This window comes from Populus trichocarpa, chromosome 8 (assembly GCF_000002775.5).
Source record: "Populus trichocarpa isolate Nisqually-1 chromosome 8, P.trichocarpa_v4.1, whole genome shotgun sequence".
NCBI classification, from domain to species: Eukaryota; Viridiplantae; Streptophyta; class Magnoliopsida; order Malpighiales; family Salicaceae; genus Populus; species Populus trichocarpa.
Genome location: NC_037292.2, coordinates 11,368,699 through 11,388,106, shown reverse-complemented (window position 1 = coordinate 11,388,106; position 19,408 = coordinate 11,368,699). Strand labels below are relative to the sequence as shown.

Sequence of the window (19,408 nt, the reverse complement as noted above, 5' to 3'; positions counted from 1 at the left end):
CATTGGATTTTTTTTTATGGTAATGTCCATTGTCCAGTAAGAACACGTAAATATAAGAATAAAATGATATTTATTAACCGTGAATATATATTATTCTGCGCAGGGATAGCCAGTCAAGAGCACACCGTCGCTGGTACTGTTGAGGTCTATGGAATGAGGCCTCCCTTTCAATATTCAAATGGGAGGGGGTCTGCCGCCACGATTGACAATCTGGCACGATATTTCTATTGCTACATCTTTTCTTTTCAAGTTAAAAATTGATTGAGTGTATCGCCAGCTAAATTGTCAGGATTGATCATTCTAAGCCTTGGATAAATAAAACAAGGATTCTCTCTGGATGGACTTTTTTAAAACAGTATGATCCATGATTATATATAAAACCCAGTTAAGTTCGATGAATCAATTTAGTGATATGTTAAATATAAAACCTGAAATTACTTGAATTGAGTTTCATTATAAATTAATTTTTTTTATTAAAACAATATCATTTTATTTTTTTAATTAAAAAAAACAAGTTGGCCGATGAATCCACAGTTCAACCTTTGGACCAAGTCAGACTACTGTCTGAGTCTTGTAACCATGGTATAATCAAGTATCTCTCTATCTATTTTCAGTGGGTGTTCAACGCTGTCAAGATTAAACTAGGAAATATATGTATGGCAGGGCCGGGATGGCGACGTAGTATGGAGGGTGTCCATGCATTCTTTTAAGCTTATAATATGTGTAATAAATCACTTGAAAAACCCAACCAAATTCAGGGCCGGAGTTAAGATTCAGAAATGAGAGGGGCAAAGAAAAAAACTTCAAAAAACATGGGGGACAAACAACTAAAAAGCAGATGATAATTATGAACTGATAAAATTGAAATATATATATATGTTTTAAAAATTCCAAGGGGGCAATATTTTCTTATGAATGATGAGATCTTATCTTACTATTTACGGGTTCATGCATTAATCTGTATACAATTTTAATATGAAAAGTTTGACTATTTACGAGTTTACTAATCAATTTGTATACAATTTTAGTATGCAAAGCTTGACTAGATATATAATCGCAAGATGCTCGTTTTAATTTCCTGGAATGAATCATTAAGCCTAGCCCAATCAGATTGATTTTGAAAGATCAACACTATTTATTTATGTAATAGAACTTGACTAGCTTATTAATTAATATTGTTAATTAGCCTACTTGTTTTAAACTTGGATTTTTCCCTATAAACTTGATCTTGACTTTGCTAGTTGGAATACTGATGGGAAGATACGGCAAGCTGTAATTCGGTCTAACGATGGCTCACGGCAGTTGCAAACCAATGAATTTTTTTTTTGTCAAACCAGTGAAATCTTATTTCAGTTTTGCTAATTGCTTGACTGATTTCCATTAATATGCTATGGCAGCGACCACTGCACCAAGGATAAGGGTTGTATGTTTTTTCATTTCAGAAGGCATTGAATTTTCTTTAAAAAATCTGCAGCGTCATTGATCATACGTGAATCATCAGGAACTGCAAAACGACAGCTTGTAGCCATCGGCCCAGCACCAATCCAGGAATGTTGATTTTGGCCAAAAAACAATCAGTATCAGACGCTAAAGCCGACTTAAGGCTAATTGTCAAGACTTTTAATCCTTTGGAGCTAATTAGCTTGGTTTGTAAACGAACATGATCTGCAGGTTATCATCTATATAAGCTGTTATTAGTGTATATATCAATTCTGAAGTACATAGTTATTTAAAATTTTGATTAAAGACCCTCAATTTTGATGCATAAAAATTGGTTTGAGAACACCTGGTATGGTTTTATTCACGTAAATAACTTATATTGTGAAATATATATATATATATATATATATATATATATATTTTTTTTTTTTTCTTTTTTGGTACTGTCGGTGTGTATGAAAAATGTGTTTAAAAAGAAAATGAAAATAATTAATCGATATTGGAGTTCATGATTTATTAATAGTTAAATATTTTTATCTCTTGATAACCATACGTTGTTTTCTATTATTTTAAACTAATTTTTAACTTTTAACTGTAAAATATTTTATATTGATGAAGTTTTTTAAAAATAATTTACAAACATAGAAAAAAAAAAAAACACAAGTGGCTTTCAAGAGTAGTCAATTTTATTCATATTTTTTTTATTAACATGGATATCTGGAATAATTTGCGCGTACCTCGACTAATCTCACGGGCCCTGAAATTAATGACCGTATAAGCCTCCAGTGGTCATCATATTAGCAACCACAGTGCTCGAACTTGAGATCATAGAGGAAACAAACCCCTTAGTTCCAAGCTCTTATCACTTGACCACATACTAAAGAATTATTTTATTTATATTTTAACTTGGCTAGAAGTAAACTAAAATTAAATCTTGTTTTTAATAATTTTAAAAATATACTCTTCATGTTAATTTAGTATATTAAAAGTTGTTTGAAAATGTAGTAATGATTGTATTTTAAGATATTTTTCTGTTGTATCAAATAATATATTTTTAAAATTAATGTATTAAAAATAATTTTTTTTAAAAAAAAATTTAAGTGCAAACACGGACCCTAGCATAATCTAAAACAATAATCCACCTTTTTTAATAAAGGTAGACGGATCCACCTCTAATTCTCTATTACCCGGGGAGTAATCCATTAATGAACAACCCGATGACCACGAAAAAAATATATAGAGGTGTGATCTTAGTGGCATAATCGGTAACTGACTGGAAGTCCAGAACCCATTTAGCATAATTAAATTAGATTATAATTATAATTATAATTATAATTTTTGTTACTACTGACAACTACAGTGAATGCAAGGTAACACATGTCTGTCTGAAAGTACATATGTGAGCAGTAGATACCCCTAATTGTTTCAAGCAATGTTGGCCGTTCACTTACGGTCCTAAGACCTTGGCCATTCATTTCTTGTTATTTTCCATTCTGGTCCCTATATTTCATTTAGACTGCATTTTGGCCATTGGTTTTGTTCTGGAGAGAGAGGTGAAAATCGAAGAGAAAGAAAACAAAAACAAAAACCATGATTTAAAAAAAAAAAACAATAGTGGAAAAACAGTATCTTAAAGAGTCATGGGCAAGGAGTCGTCGAAAAGGAGGCGGCAGGTTATTTTCTTCTCTTTCAAAAATCTTACCCCGACGACAACAGATGGATGATCTGTCGTTTTATGAAATAAATAAATAAATAAATAAGTGCACGGGCTTAGCAAGCTTGGCCCCGGCACGTCATATTCGAGCCTCGCAACCTTGGTCCGAGCGTGTAACTTCCCAGGCCCGGTTTCTTTTGTTTTATTTTTTTAAAAATATTTTTAGTTTTTTTTGTTATTCTTTTTCCTTGATGATTTAATTTTTTTTTTGTGATTATAAAATTAATTTATAATTTTTATTTTTTTATGGAAATATAGGTTACTGTTTTTGAAATATTTGCAATGACGCACATCCTTCAAATTATGTTAATTTACATACACAACTCAAAATATATTTAATAATACATACAATAGTTTCTTATATTGAAAAGTGTTAAGGGTGTAGAAAATAATATAATTATAAATAGATTGAGACCTCATAACAATAATCCTAACAATTCTTACTTATTTTTTATCAATTTATAATGCATAGTTTTAAAAATATTCTTTTTTCATGTCCTTTGAGAAAATCCATATAATCAGTTTCTAGTGTTTAATCAACACTTTTTTTCTTCTCTTTGATACATTTGAGAATTTTAAAAAAAATGTTGATATTATAGATTTAATGATTAAGTTATTTATTAACTCAGTGTCTCATCTGTTTTTACTAAAACATAATTATTTTTTTAATCTAATTTTATTTCATCAAAATTAACTATATATTTGTCAAATCTAACTCATGAATTGACCCAAAAAAGAATTTGGATTGGTGGATTATTGGATTATTGCTGGATTATTGGATCAAGCCCAATGAATCATTCTTTTAAAAACAGTGTCATCTTTTTTTTTTATTGTTTTTTAAATATTAATACGGTGAGTTTAACATGAATTTAGTTAAGATAATTAATCCGGTTAAACTAAATATTTAAATCAAATTAGATTCTGATTCCTCAACTTCTTGTTCAGTTTAAATAACTATGATGATCCGTGAGCCAACTCGCAGCAACGCTCGGCCCCGTTAACCCAGTAAATTACTAATCTGCGTGCCCCTCTTCTTTATATTATTCTCGATCCTGGCTAATCTTTGCTGTCCCAACTCCTGCTAAACGACCCAACGACCAACCCTATCTTTGGCCGTATATGCTGTAGCCTATAGTCTATGCTGCTAATCGGCTGAAGACTAGAAATTCATTCCAGAAACACTCAGAGAGAGACCCAACCACACAGATTTGAGAAGTCAAAAAACAAGAGACATGGGGTTTTTCTCTTTTCTCGGCAGAGTTCTCTTCGCTTCCCTCTTCATCCTCTCAGCCTGGCAAATGTACGCCATGATTCCCTTTCTCTCTCTCATATGTCTTTAATTTTATGGAGTTCTTGTTTCATTTCCGTTTGTTAAGACGGATTCACGTGTTTTTTATTACGGGCCCTTTCTTCGAGATCCGATGCAAGCTTTATATTGCTGTTCTTGCTTATGATTTTATGTTTTTGTCAGATGTATCAATCCATAGTAGTAGTATATTTTGTGTTTTTGTTTACTGTTGCATATGTCGAATTGGGTTCTACATGTTTTGTTTTTTTAATTTGATTGTCCAACTAGCCAAAAAACATGTTTTATTTGATCAATTATTTATTCACAGTTTTAGCTGTTATGATTTCAGAACAAATGCACAAAGAAGCTCTTGTGCAATCTTGAATACTGATTTTATTTCAGAAATTGATCTTCATGGTGTGCTAAATCGAGCAATGCGATGTGTAACGATTATTTATCCTGTAATACCGTGTAGTAATTACTGCAGAAATTGATCTTTGTGATGAATACCAAATTGAGTTACTATAATCTGATGTGTAACAATGATTTGTCTTGTAATAGTGTCCTATTATTTTATTTTCTGTTTCGAAAAGTTTGCCTATTTTTTTGGGAGCTTCTACTGGTTTGAACTATTATTTTCTGCCCAGCTTCATAATTTAGCTGGGGGGTTCACGGCACGTTTGACCTAAAAGGTTTGGTGATGCTGGCTTCTGTGGACATTGATGTTCTGAATGCAATTTGAAAACTTAATTATGCTGGACAAACTATGTAATTAAAAATTTGCATTGCCCCCGCACTGCTATTGGGTAGATGCTGGATGCCTCTGCCTTGACGTTGCTTATAATGCTCAGGTTCAATGAGTTTGGTGAAAATGGTGGCCCTGCTGTGACAGAGTTGATTCCCAAGCTCGCTATTTTCAAGAAACATCTTTCGTCCCTATTGGGGGTTGGGATCCTGGACATTGATGTAAGAACTTTCACCCTTACCTGCTGCTCTGGTACTTACACAGATTATTTTGGGTGTTATTTCACCTTGTATGCTGTTCGCTTTCTGATTTAGTGGTATTTTATGCAGCCTAGACATTTGGTAGCGGGGATGATTGCTCTAAAGGGTCTTGGAGGCTTTTTATTCGTATTCGGCAGCCCTTTTGGTGCTTATCTCCTGGTTAGATTCTCCTTTCCTGTGGGTCTTTATTTGATTGATTACCTTTATAACGTGATGAATTATCCCTGGGCTTTGGCCAGCAGCTGCTTCTGATTCATCACTCATCATCAAAGTAAATATTTCATTATTTCTATTTTGCTTCAGCTTATCTACTTGGTGTTTTCCTCCCCAATTTTGTACGACTTCTATAACTATGATCAGAACGAGTCCACGTACATCATTCTCTTAAATGAATTCTTGCAGGTTTGTCCTAACCTATGACTTTTTGATGTTGTTTAGGACCCCCTTTCATTTCCCTTGTTCTTCTTTTATTATGCATTTATGCTGGGAAACCTTCTTGATTTCGGGCTTGTGATGTTTTGGCAGAGCGTTGCCCTTTTTGGTGCGTTGCTTTTCTTCATAGGGATGAAGAACTTGATTCCAAGGAGACAGCTCAAGAAGAAGACTCCCAAGGCGAAAGTGGGCTAGGCATATCAAAGAAGCAAACTTTAAAGATTGGATTATTTGTTGAAATTTTACAGGGTGTCTAGCGGCTGCACATATCATATATTGATGGATGTTTCCCCAGCTATTTGTATGATAACCCAAATCTGTAGTTTGTTGTTGTGGGGGGTTTTACATTTAGAGTCCCTTTTTCACTAGGTTAGGTGTGATATTACCATTTCAAATACTGATTTGGCTCGATATACGTTCATTTTGTCTAGTGAAATTTATTTATTATCTGTCAAGCTAGAATATTACTACGAGTAATTTACTTAAACCACAGAAGTATGCAATCTATTCAGTTTCGAGGCCGTATGATTTTGAATATGCTCGCCTAAAAAATTAATCTCTTGGTTACTGCTACATAGCACTTTTCCATTGTGTGCTCGCATCTCCACAGTCTAGAATACGAAGGTGGAGCTGGGTCTGTTATTTTGTAAGATGATTTTTATTTAAAAATATGTTAAAATAATTTAATTTTTTTAAAATATTTTTAATGAAAAAATTAAATTTTTATTAAAAATGGTTGAACTATAACCTCAGTTTTTAAATAATTGTATTCTAATAATAAAATATCTTATTATTTATTTTCTAGTTTTAATTTATTTTTTGAATAAAAAATATTATTATTTTTTATAAATTATAAATTATAAATTATAAATTATAAATGAAAATATTTTTATTTTATTTTATAAATTATATATATATATATAATTTTTTTAACATATTTTTAATGAAAAAATTAAATTTTTATTAAAAATGGTTGAACTATAACCTCAGTTTTTAAATAATTGTATTCTAATAATAAAATATCTTATTATTTATTTTATAGTTTTAATTTATTTTTTGAATAAAAAATATTATTATTTTTTATAAATTATAAATTATAAATTATAAATTATAAATTATAAATGAAAATATTTTTATTTTTTATAAATTATAAATTATAAATTATAAATTATAAATGAAAATATTTTTATTTTATTTTATAAATTATATATATATATTTTTTTTTATTTCCTCTCAATATTATTTCTTTCTTCAAGGTTTACTACATGGCAATGTAATTGAATGCGACTAGTTTAGCACAAAATTGTTTTTCGTTAAAACTCGCTCGCTCTCAATTAAAGACGTTTCTGGACTGAACTCTGAAGAGGGAAGAAAACGATGTATATATATGGAAAAAACGGTGAAGACGTAAAGTGAGCATAATAATAAGTTTAACAAGTCTCCCTTGCGGCTCTTCTCATCTTCTTCTTCACAGAAATGGTAAAAGCACCAACAATTCCCTCTTTGTTTCTTTAAATTTAGTCAAATTGATTCAACCTCGTTTTTTTTTTGGTTAATGGCAGGATTACTTGAAGACGGTAATTCCTTCTCAGCTCGTCGCCGACCGAGGCTCCAATTTAGTAGTCATCAATCCAGGCACTTACTTAACTTGAAAACCCTAAGAATAAAATAAAAATCATCACCCACTAAATATAATCGATTTTTGTTTTGGCTAATTGTAATTGGTTTATTTAGGCTCTGCAAATATCAGAATAGGATTAGCTCCACAAGATGCTCCCTTAAATATTCCTCACTGCATTGCTCGTTACACCAATCAACGTCCCAAATTCAATCTCCAAGACCAGGTCAGTTTTTATTTACCGCTTTTCTGCCTCTTCACAGCTTTACTTTTCTTTATGTTGATTTTTTTCGCTTTTAGATGCTGAATTCTCAGGTCACAACAGCACAGCACATGGAACGCGAGAAGGCTTATGATACAGTGAGTTGACTCATCCTATTTGCATATTTTTTATCTCCACATTTGCCGAGGAAAACTTTAAGACTTGATGTTTTTCATATTTCCTCTTTTTTTTTCCCTTGAAGATAGCGTCGTTATTGAAGATACCTTTTCTAGATGAAGAGGTTGCGAACAATTCGTTCCCGCGCAAGGTATGTGAAATTGTCGCTTCTATTTCATTTAGCCTAATTTAGTCCATGTCATGGTGATCTGCAGAAAAATATTTTTTTTTTGTTGTGCTATTATTCTTATAATCTCCACTTTGGAAGAATTGCTGCTGCTCTGTCTACTGGTTTAGAGGGGTTTGACAGCTGTGGTACTGTCTTTTGTGGATTTCTTTTGTGGCTATTTATCAGATTTTTAAAGTGATTTTAAAATATATAGTTTAGAGGGATGAGGAGCTCCAGACATGCATCTCAGTTAATGGTTAGAAATTGCTCATGGAATTATACTAATTAACTCGTACTGCAGATAGGGCGTGCTGATGGATACAATCCACAGAGTGGCAGGAGTGTGGCTTTTCAGTGGGCTAATGTATACGAGCAGGACGCAGGTTCCTCTTTGGCATTAGGTAGTAGAATGAAGTCTGATTCTCTCTAACATACATGGTAGTCAGACAAGCTGAATTTTATTTTGTACTAGTTAAGATGTAATCCGTCTTTAAACCTTTCAATGTCTATTGGTGGCCATCTTGTTTGACCTGGAAAGTGGTAGCATACTACTTCTAATTACTTCAGAATTCATGATTGAATATTGCTGCAATTTACTGTTGTTGCCCTGTTAATATTATTGCAAGATGAACTGTCCTATGCTAAGTTTGAAGGTTTGTATATTATAAATTACTTTTGACTTGGATTGATCAGTGCTGGTGGAGCCAGATTACACAAAGCTGGAATCTCTTATCTTTGAATGTTGTGAAAAAATAGGCAAAGAATCCAGAATCTGGTGTTCGTGAGGGCCAAATGTGACACTTTCATTTTGGGATGGCCATTGCATTAGAACTTATTTGGAAAGTTTCAAACAATAAGGGGGATTTTGAAATTTTTGTGAACTTTGGACGTGGTTCCCCTTTAGATTGGTCCTTGCTCCAAGGGATTACTATCTCTATACAGGGTCAAAAGGCTACACACAAAAGTTTCAGATACTCTGTTGATTTTATTTTGCCTGGGGTTTTGAATGCAATGCCTTTGTTATGCTTTGAATATTCAAGGCTAACAAAAAATGAAATTCTTGAGCATTATGCTTGTGTTCAAAATCACAGTATGAAAAAAATAAGGGGCAGCTCCATATCGTTTGAGCTCAAATATGAATAGTGGGCCTTGGGATAAGAGATCCTTGGAACATTTTTTAGTGATTCCCTTGCATAGGTTGCTCTTGATTGATAGACTGAATTTTCATTGTGTTCTCTGTGCTGATTGCCTGACACTGAATAATGTCTTGCACTGGTGGCTGTATGATCCTTATGGAAACACAGTTTTTTTAATATAAAGCTTGAAGCATCGATTACTTTCTCATTGGACTGATACTTGGCTTTCTTATTTATTTTTTATTTTTCTTGTATTTTGAGATTCTGACTACCCTTGATTTCTAGGTCACATTTGATAAAAAAATAATTTCTCACGCACCAAGTCTTTTAGCTTTCCCATGACAAACATAGATTAGTGTGAATTTGATGTATCCTAACATATGCAAATTGTTTGTGCAGGAACATCAAAAAGTAAAGGTATAACTGGTGAATCTGTGGAGAAGCATGAAGGCACTGGTGCTGAGGAGATATATTCTGGGAACCACAAATTCAGAGGACACATTTTTGGTGAAGAAGCACTTAGAATCTCCCCAACAGAGCCATACTGCTTAAGCCGTCCTATTCGCAGAGGTCATTTCAACATTTCACAACATTATCCTTTGCAGCAGGTTTCGTCCTTGCATTTGTTATCTTGCAAGCATGATTTCATTTATACGTGCCTTTTTCAGCTGAAGGAGAAAAATAATACCACTTTTCCTGAAAGTGATATTATAGACCGGCACCTTGTGTGGATATGTTATTGTTTCGGACCAGACTTAACATTGTTGTATTATTTTCCAACATTTTAGCGTACACATCATATAAGAAACTATGTTCCAGTTATTTACAGTATTTTCTTATTTTCTATCGCTTAGGTGCTTGAGGACATGCATGCTATTTGGGATTGGATATTGATAGAGAAACTGCACATCCCTCACTCAGAAAGAAACATGTATTCTGCAGTTCTTGTTTTGCCAGAAACATTTGATAATCGCGGTAATTATATTTGGGCAGTTCCTTTAATATAGATCTTAATACATTCAGATGGCAAAATCTACTCATTATTCTCATTTCTGTGCCAAAAATTTTAAACACAATCTATGACCTTTAATGCTTTTCAAAGTATCATTTAGTCAATCACACATTTTTCGCTGCCTTGGGGTTCTTTGTGAAGTTGCACCATGCTCTAACTTTTAGGTGGAATTTGGTAAGAGGTTAAAAAATAGGGGTGAGTTATTAAAAAAGAGTAATTTTCAAGGGTTTTTGGTGTGTTAATATATTGAAGGGTGCATTGTTTGTGGAAAAAGAGAGGAAATAATTACATTATTAGTAATGATTGGTGATAGAAGTGAAAAATTATTTGGTCTGTATCATGACTTGATTTGCATTTAAATATGTGCACTTTACTTTTATCAGGCACGTGCTTGTGTATTTCTGGTACGTGCCTTGGCCAAGTGAGCCCCTTTGCATTCAGGTGTGCCGGGGCTGATAATACCACCAGCTCGAAGTCTATTTCAGATGTTCCATCATTTTGTATTGATCTTGAGTTGCTGAAATGCCAATTTCCTTTATTTTCTTGCACCTGAAAATTATTAAGTTGCTTTGGCTGGATGTGCCTTTTCTCTCTGTTTTTTTTTTTTTGTATTTTCATAGAAGGGCCAATTAGTGCAACTGGGCCAAGGCAAAAAAGAAAACGGTGGAAACTCTACCTTCCATACCTGGTTTTTCCCATACTTCCTTGTATGACAAACTGGCTTACTTCCTTGTATGACAAACTGGTTTTAATTTCTTTTTTTTTTTGCTCGCTTATTCATGCATTAAATACTTCATGGATCTTATGCGTACTCTTCTCCAGTTCTCCTATAAAGTCACATCTTCACATATTTGATTTAGCAGGGAAGAAAGTTTGGATAACTCTAGTATTTTGTTGTTACTTTTCATGAGCAGAAATAAAGGAAATGTTGTCTATAGCATTACGTGACTTGCGCTTTAGCTCAGCAGTAGTACACCAGGTAAGAGACTTTTTTTTTACCTGCTGATATTTAATTATATTGTTCCGTCATTAGATTGTGGTTTGTGGTGGCAAAGCTTGATGTAAATCATTCAATTTATTGTTTATGTTGTGTGAATGTTGAGTGGAAGACAGATATGGTAGACACAGTAGAAATTGATTTTGAAGGTGATTCTATTGGTGTGGGTAGATCTGTAGCCATGAAGTACCATGGTACAACGGAGATCTGTGAGTAGATCATAGATGAGAGAAAGATTTTGGCTCATTTTTTTGGTTTCAGAAGAATTAATTTTCCCTTTTTGTCCCCGCTCAACTGAAAATCATAATAGCCAACTTTAAATTTTGACATGTTATTCATAAATTATTCCTTAATTCATATTTTTTACACTTGATATTCTCTTGCTATAAGGTTATTGATAATTTGGAAAGGATGTAAAGAAGGGAATTAAAACAAGAAGGGGGTCTTTTTAATTCTGGCTATCATTGGCAAACATCCAGTCTGTTCAATTAAACATGTTGTGTACTTCAGGTTTTGATTTAAACATATTTGGTAATGACCTACAATTTTACTTCAATCAAAGGCATTGCCAAACATACTCAAGAAAATATACTCAAGATTTCAAATATGTGAATTTACAAGATTACTCTTAACACTTTAGTAGTTGAGTGTTGACTAAAATTTGGATATATTACAATAGTTTATCTTTGAAATGAAAATCAATGATATCAATTTGAGGTCTAGGTCATATTTCAGCATCAAACTTTCTGCTTCAGTTCCACCTTGCCTATGCCTTTACCTACCAGTTGTTTAGCTTGGTTTATGTATCTATTATTGTTTTCCAGTTTCAGTCATTCCTCATTATTTTGTTAGCAACGATTAAAAATTTTGCATTCCATCTGAGAAGGGTGCGAAAAAGAGCATTTCCTATTTCTTTATATTTTTTGGTTACTATTGGTAGTCTTCATTATTGACCTGCTTCTCCACATTGACACTGTTATGGGAATTGCTCCTATATGAGGATCTTTTCTAAAATGATTGATGCAGGAAGGTCTTGCTGCAGTTTTTGGGAATGGGTTATCAACGGCATGCATAGTTAATATGGGTGCTCAGGTGACATCTGTAGTTTGCATTGAGGTAACTACCGTTTTTTTCTTAAAATTAGCTTTATAAGCATTCAGGCTGCGCTATCAAAATATGCTGATTCGTCCATTGTTCCACTGGTCAATTACACCACTGCGTATGTTAGAAGGTGGGGCTGCATGTTTGAACTCTCATTGGGGTGGGGCACAATGAAGGGTATGCTTTCTCAGTGATCAAAGGAAAAAAATGCATGCTTTATTGTCAACACAAAAGTGAGTTTGGATGAAGAAAGTTATCCTGTGTAAATGTAACAAAAAATGTTAGTCCTCTAGAAGCAAAGAATTCTAATATTTTCTTTTGTTCCTATTCTTACCACTATAAGGAATTTTTGGACTCTATTGCCACTACTCTATCAGAGTCATCATGCTACCCAACTATCATGAGGTGTTGCTACACTATATAACATCTCTGTCACCTTTCTCACCTTCACTCAGTGCATGAACATTGGCTCCCTGGCTGACTATCACCGATTCGCCTCCTTCAGTCCTTTACTGTTTTTTGAATCACCAATTATTCCATCTTTTTTAAACACTGCAGATTCCACCTTGACCACTTCAGTATCACTGTTGCTTCTGCAAGCGATGTCATTGCACCTCTATGTTGCTCTCATTCTCATCCCACTGGATGTACCTTCATTTTTTGGTGTCTAGTGGCAAGGAAGCAAATAACTGTTTATCACGTGGCTTGGCCCTCCTCCCCTACACCGAGATTCTTTATGTCTTTTTTGTTCCTAACAGTATTGTTTGGTCAATGCTTAGGATGTGGATATCAAGGCCATGACTCTTGTAATTATTAATCACTTTCAACTTTGGTTTTCAGGATGGAGTGGCTTTACCTAATACGGAAAAGACTTTGCCTTTTGGTGGAGAGGTGTGGATTTGGTTTCATCCTTCAACTCACTACTGAACCTTGAGCTTGTTATAAGCTTCAGTTACTAAGGGAATTTCTCTTACATGAGTTTGTATGATGTAGATGCACACTTAATGCTCCTTAAGCTGTCCTGACAAGTCTAGCTTTTGGCTTCATATATTATAAAATGTGCATGTGTAGTTGTTGGTTGAACTTCTTTGTAAAGTGTTTTACAGAAGATACAATTGACCTTCTGATTGAAAACTCTTGTGATGAAATAACTTGTGGGATAAGCTGCTTGACCAGATTTTAAGTTACCCATCCCAGGGTTGAAAGCTGCACCAGGGTGTGTTTGGGGATTGACGTCTAAAAACCATGGTTACGAAACATCCACTTGGGATTCCAATTATGCAGCTAGATCTCTACATTTTAAGTTACCAATGTCTGGATGGGATTCCAAACACGCTTTTTGGCAGACCTTTGTTTTTTGGCAACTCAACCAAAATCCCAAAGACATAACCTAGCAGGGGGGAGTTTAGATTATGAGGTTGCCAACTTAATGATGCATACTGTTTTGCACAATCGCTGCAACCTCAATCATTGACATGACTTTTTACATCAACTGATCTGATGATCTTAGGTTTCCTTAAGTTCTCTCTCCATTTTCTTCACCATTGTTCCTGCCAATAAGGGGATGGTTACTTGCTTCAGAGTCTTACCTAAAAAAGATGTCATCATGCCATGGTGATATAAACATTAACTCTAGGAAAAAACAAAGAGACAAGGATGGTGATATCCTTAATGGATCACAAGTAGGTTATTTGGTATTTATCCTCTCTCACCTTCGTTGTTGACTGCCAATTTAAAAAGCAGTGGTGCATGCTTAGATTGTGTTGGTCATGCTTCATGTCTTATGCTTCCTGACTCTCAGTATTTATAGTTTCATGATTTTGGAGAAGTTTCAAATAACAAATGGATGCTTGAATGATTATCCTTTGAACTGATGGTGTTTTAAAAGTCTTTTGCTGTGTAGCTTGTGCAAATACTATATTTAGAATATATCTGCTTCATATTCTAGTCAAAGTTATTTTCATTGTGAACCAACTTTTCTTCAGGATATATCAAGATGCCTTCTCTGGACCCAGAGGCATCATCAGACATGGCCCCAAATTCGGACTGACATGTTGACAAAGCCTATAGATTTGTTGATGCTTAATAGACTGAAAGAGTCCTATTGTGGAATCAAGGTCACTTTCTTTTTCTATAATTTTTCAGTTTATTGCCATGCATTGGCTACACTGCCTATTTCTTCCATTCTTTTAGCACACAAGTGTGCTTCTTCTTATAACAGAAATCAGATGACATCTGATTATTGCAGTCATTTGATGTTGGTGATTGATTTCATTCATGAACAAACCTTGTTTTATATGGTCTTTGTTATGCTGATGAATATCTAGGAATTTTCTTACACCTACTTCAATTGCAGAATAGGAAAATCAAAATCCTGGTAATTATCTGTTATCTAGTTCCAAGAAACCTGTAACCATCTGGATTCTGGATCTTCCAAGTTGATATTGCAGTTTTAGGTCTAATGCCTTGTTTTGTTGATCATATGTAGATGCCATGAACTTTAAGATTTCAGACATGAATGATGATGACATACCTCCATATTAAGCCTTGTCTGGGTCATTTATAAGGCTCGTGTTCCCATTGAGCATGTTTGGTTCTCCTTCCATTATATGCTGTTGACGATCTCATGATGTTATATTTTTTGATGGACAGAAGTTCAACTGTGAAATACTTTTTTTCTGGTTGTCCCTTTCTCTGCTAAAGTAGTTTATGATACTCCTTTTAATTGTATCTTCAACTATGTGTTTCTATGAAAATCTTGCGTGCAATTTCATTTGTTATTTAGTTTCCTTGAGTAATTTGCTAGTACTTTCTATTCTATTCTATTCAGTATGCATGAACCGCCAAACACAGTCTTGGGAGTGGGAGTGCTGATCTTGATACATGGTCCTAACTCCTAAGCTTAGTATAGTTTTAACTGAATCAGCCACTCCAGTACCCCTTGAATAAGGCATTGCCACTGGAAGACTTCCATAGTTCCATTTGTATCATTTTGTTTCCTCTGCGATTTACTTCTCTGTGTACAGGAGGGGGAGCTTGATGCTGTTGCTGTAGTTCATTCTTACGAGGATGGCATGCCTGCTGGATCTCACAAAACTCGACTAACTGCTCTTAATGTTTGTCTTCTATTGCCAAAATTTTCTGAGATTCATCCTCTTCCTCAAGGATATTTAGCTGAATAGTGTTATAACCTTGATGATACTCATGAAACAGGTGCCTCCCATGGGTCTGTTCTACCCCACGCTTTTAATTCCAGATATATATCCACCACCACCTCGTTCTTGGTAGGATATATTTCAAGTTTTCTTGTTTTGCACTAGCTTTCCTACCTCACGATTATTTAAACAAGTTGCTGAAATTACTGTCCGGCCATAATGCTGAGCATCATCAGGTTCCATGACTATGAGAATATGCTAGAAGACACATTGCATATGGAATATTCTAGAAGGCCTGACATGTCAGATGGTTTATTTCCTGGCATTAGTGTTGGATATCCAATGTGGGAGAGCTATCCAATTTTTTCTTCTAAGCCAAAGAAAGAAGAGAAGGTTGGCCTTGCTGAAGCTATCACTAGTAGCATTCTTTCCACTGGTGAGATTCATTTGTGATTATTTTAATTGACTTAATTGAATTGTAATTTGATATTAACATAACTTGGTACTGTATGGACAGGTCGTATAGACCTCCAGAGAAAGTTGTTTTGCAGCATACAATTGGTGAGTTGTGGCAGCGAGAATTACTATGCGATTGCACTCTTTATTTCTTGTAGCCTGGATGGTTGACATAGATTTCTCCACTGTTGTCCTCTAGATTGGTGGAGTGGCTTTGACAGCTGGTGTTATTCCTGCTGTGGAGGAAAGGTTGTTTCTGCGTTTGATTTTAATAGTAAAGCACATAATTTTGTGGTATTATCCATGTTTGTTGCAATGAGCATGTTTTAGATGCATTCAAGTATTTGCAGTAGATTAAGTTTAGCAATTGGCAAACCAGTGGAACAGCCACTTAACGGATCATGTTCTGGTCCCAGAAGACACAAGTGAAAACCTGTTTTTTTTTTTTTTTACAATCTTTCTCAGGCAAAGTTCAGGCACTTGTCAGAAAAAAAGAGAAGATAATAGCGACACTTTAATTTAACTTCATTCCTCTTTTCAAGGGGGTAGATATTTAATCATTCCTCTTATATTTATCAACATCCTTCTCAAGTGAGGAAGACTTTCAGCATTTCAGATTAGAGAATATACTAGCCCAACCAGAAGATGGATGAAGCTCTTGCTTCATTATTCAAGAGAATTGCCTAACTCCAACCGTTTCCATCTATGTCTTTTATGGATCTTCTGACCATGTCAACCCAACTTAACTAAGCTTTGAATTTCAAACTAATTGATTTAAGCTGCATGGATCTGTCTTCTCCATTCAGTTATGGAAATTCAGTAGACCACGAACAAAAATAAAAATATGTACTGAGTCAAGTCTTGAAGCTTTAGACTGCCCCTGTTTCAAAAAAGTTTCGATATCAAGTCAATAAAACTCTGCTTAAATTACAACATTGACTGCGTTTCTATAAAAGATAGTAACTTCTTGTTAACGTTATCTGCTGAATTCATGTTCTTTCTTTTTGCAGAGTTTTACATGCAATTCCCCCAAATGAAGCAATTGATACTGTTGAGGTTACCTTATATATTTTCTTCATGCTTATGATTTAGCCTATTCTTTGTCTCTGATTTCCTTATGCATATCTATATGATTATACACACGAGGAAATAAAATATCCTGGCCTTTACTAGATGCAGAATTCATCATATAATAATAGCAAATCATTTATTTCATCTGGTGGCTAATTATACAGAAAATAGTTGTGGAAATTCAATTTGGCAATTTGTACTATTATTGAGGGATTGGCAGAGTTTACATTTTCACAAGCACCCCTTGAATTTTTTCTGCTATTTATTAGGGTGAAAATCACTAGATGCCCTCTACTTTAGTTTTTTTGGTCATATAGACCCCTCTACCCAATTTAGATTTACAACAATCCTTCTACTAACAATTCTGCTAAGTTTTAACCACTCTATTCACTCCTGGTGTAATTGTCTGTCATGTTGACCAATAGGCACGGTTATCAAAAGTGTAAGCAACGACACTTTTATGGCTGTGTAATTGTCCGCAAAATGTAGATTTTTTATTTATTGTAATAAGCAAGCCTTAACTGAAGGTAGATTAAAAGGTGTCAGAATCTTAGGGACTAAAACGAAAACTTTGGGGGTGCCGTGCCTCTGGGTATAACATCATTCCTCCCCTGGTTAGCATGATGGTAGTAGCTATGTCTGGTTCTACTTGTCTAATTGTTGTTTCAGATCTTTGATATTGCCCAACTCTCATGGTTGTTAAACAGGTTCTACAGTCAAGAACAAATCCAACTTTTGTGCCTTGGAAAGGCGGAGCAGTAAGTCAACTTCTCACTAACTTGTATTTCTTGTTTCTCCTTTTTGCTTGTGGTTGGTTTTCTGTTTGGTCAAGTTTGAATGCACCAATTTTAGTTCCTCATGTCATTTGTACAAAATTGTTATTCCAAGATCCTTGGAATTCTTGATTTTGGTCGCGATGCATGGATTTACCGGGAGGATTGGATTCACAATGGGATCCATTTTCGAAGTGGCAGAAAATACAAGGACTCTTACTATCTTCAAGCACAAGCAACATGTTACATAAACTCTTAGAAGGTGACAGGAAGTACACACTCTGATTTATAATTAGAACTACTGTAAAACAAATTCTAGTATGGTGAAAGCATTTAAATTTTCATTTGGGGGGAAGCCGAAATGATAATTAGGAAGTCCATTTCCTTTTCCTTTTTTTTTTAATTTCTTTCCTTTTTGCATGTCATCTAGTGAATTCGGATAGCATTTACATTTTATTTCTATGTTAGAGACTGAGCTTGGGTGGTTTGACACTTCTATCTCATGTCCTTAGCATGTGCTTGGTGCGAAGCATGAAATTGACAAGTCAAGTTCACCGATTTTAGTTGCTAAAACACCATTTGCAGAGTGAAACTGCATTTCTTTTTATATTATTTTCTCTATTAGTTTACTCGCCTGTTTGAAATTGTGGTAGTGGTGACGGTTCAAAGTGTTTTTCATTCAGAAATGTATTAAAATAAAATTTTTTTATTTTTAAAAAATTATTTTTAATATTAAAATATCAAAATAATCTGAAAATATAAAAAAAAATTAAACAAATTTTTTTTTTTTTGGGACACTCGGTAATTAGACTGGGAATCTGGGATTACGGAGGTTTTATGGCAAATGAATGTGTATTTGGTGAGCTAGGAATATCTCCTTTCGCAGTCCATGATGCTGTTGAGGTTCTAACATTGTTTCTGGGCCTGTGATATTGGGCCGGTGGGCTAGAATTCATTGATAAGGGTTTTTATTTATGTAGATAAGGGTTTTATAAAGGATGGAGGTAATAATGGGAGGTGAGGTAGTGTTGTGTATTAGCAATATTAAGCAGGAAACAAGTTCTACGGTGGGAGGTATGGGAGAAAGAGTAGGCGATTTTAATTGAGAACGTATGTTTCTTTGTCAGAATAAAAAGAAAAAAGAAAAGAAAAAAAAGAACTGTATAGGATCTATATAATTTCTTCCTATGCTACGTGTAATCTTTGAATCACGTAGTCAGTATAGGATCTTTCAACCTGAAGCACAATACTGGTAAAATTTGACTTCGATGGTAAACACACATGTCCCTAAACTAGAACATGCCTGCCACATCAATTAACCTACAAGGTACAGTCATTAGAAGTGGCAATGGCAGGAAATAACACGATCCCAATAATTAATTAGAGAGGAAAACACAATCTCAAAGTTGATCCTTATCCACTTTAACTAGATTACATGCTTGCGATAGTGTGAGTTGGATAAAAAAAATTGAAGATAACAAAAATATTCAAGCAGTAGTAGAAAATTGTTTGATAGTGTTATTGAATTTAATTTAGTGAATTAATCTTGAAATCTTTATATCTAATTTTTTATCCAACCCTAGTTTAAAATAAACTATATGGGAATTTTCTTAACGTGATTTAGTCAATTTGACTGATCAAAAAGCAACCTGGTTTACCGGT

The 19,408-nt window shown here is 34.2% G+C and overlaps 2 protein-coding genes across 3 annotated transcripts; both read left to right on the top strand.

Moving 5' to 3' along the window:
* Positions 1-4,057: 4,057 nt before the first annotated feature.
* Positions 4,058-6,334, top strand: LOC18101592 (uncharacterized). The gene is made up of 5 exons (XM_006379819.3): positions 4,058-4,454; positions 5,294-5,408; positions 5,517-5,606; positions 5,751-5,849; positions 5,973-6,334. Exons 1-5 carry the CDS (start codon positions 4,387-4,389, stop codon positions 6,072-6,074), a joined length of 474 nt encoding a protein of 157 aa, XP_006379881.1. The 5' UTR covers positions 4,058-4,386; the 3' UTR covers positions 6,075-6,334.
* An 825-nt stretch (positions 6,335-7,159) lies between these two features.
* Positions 7,160-18,242, top strand: LOC18101591 (actin-related protein 9). Of its 2 annotated transcripts, none has more exons than XM_052455278.1 (20): positions 7,160-7,358; positions 7,442-7,514; positions 7,614-7,723; positions 7,798-7,857; positions 7,962-8,027; positions 8,347-8,428; positions 9,581-9,789; positions 10,036-10,156; positions 11,108-11,172; positions 12,217-12,306; positions 13,132-13,182; positions 14,277-14,408; positions 15,318-15,407; positions 15,505-15,575; positions 15,683-15,882; positions 15,964-16,007; positions 16,102-16,151; positions 16,913-16,958; positions 17,681-17,731; positions 17,862-18,242. In XM_052455278.1, the coding sequence occupies exons 1-20, from the start codon at positions 7,356-7,358 to the stop codon at positions 18,003-18,005; spliced, it is 1,758 nt and encodes a 585-aa protein (XP_052311238.1). In that variant the 5' UTR covers positions 7,160-7,355; the 3' UTR covers positions 18,006-18,242. The 2 variants fall into 2 exon arrangements, with proteins under 2 accessions (XP_052311238.1, XP_006379879.3); XM_006379817.3 differs by having other exon boundaries at positions 7,161-7,358; positions 8,347-8,446.
* The last annotated feature ends 1,166 nt before the right edge of the window (positions 18,243-19,408 follow it).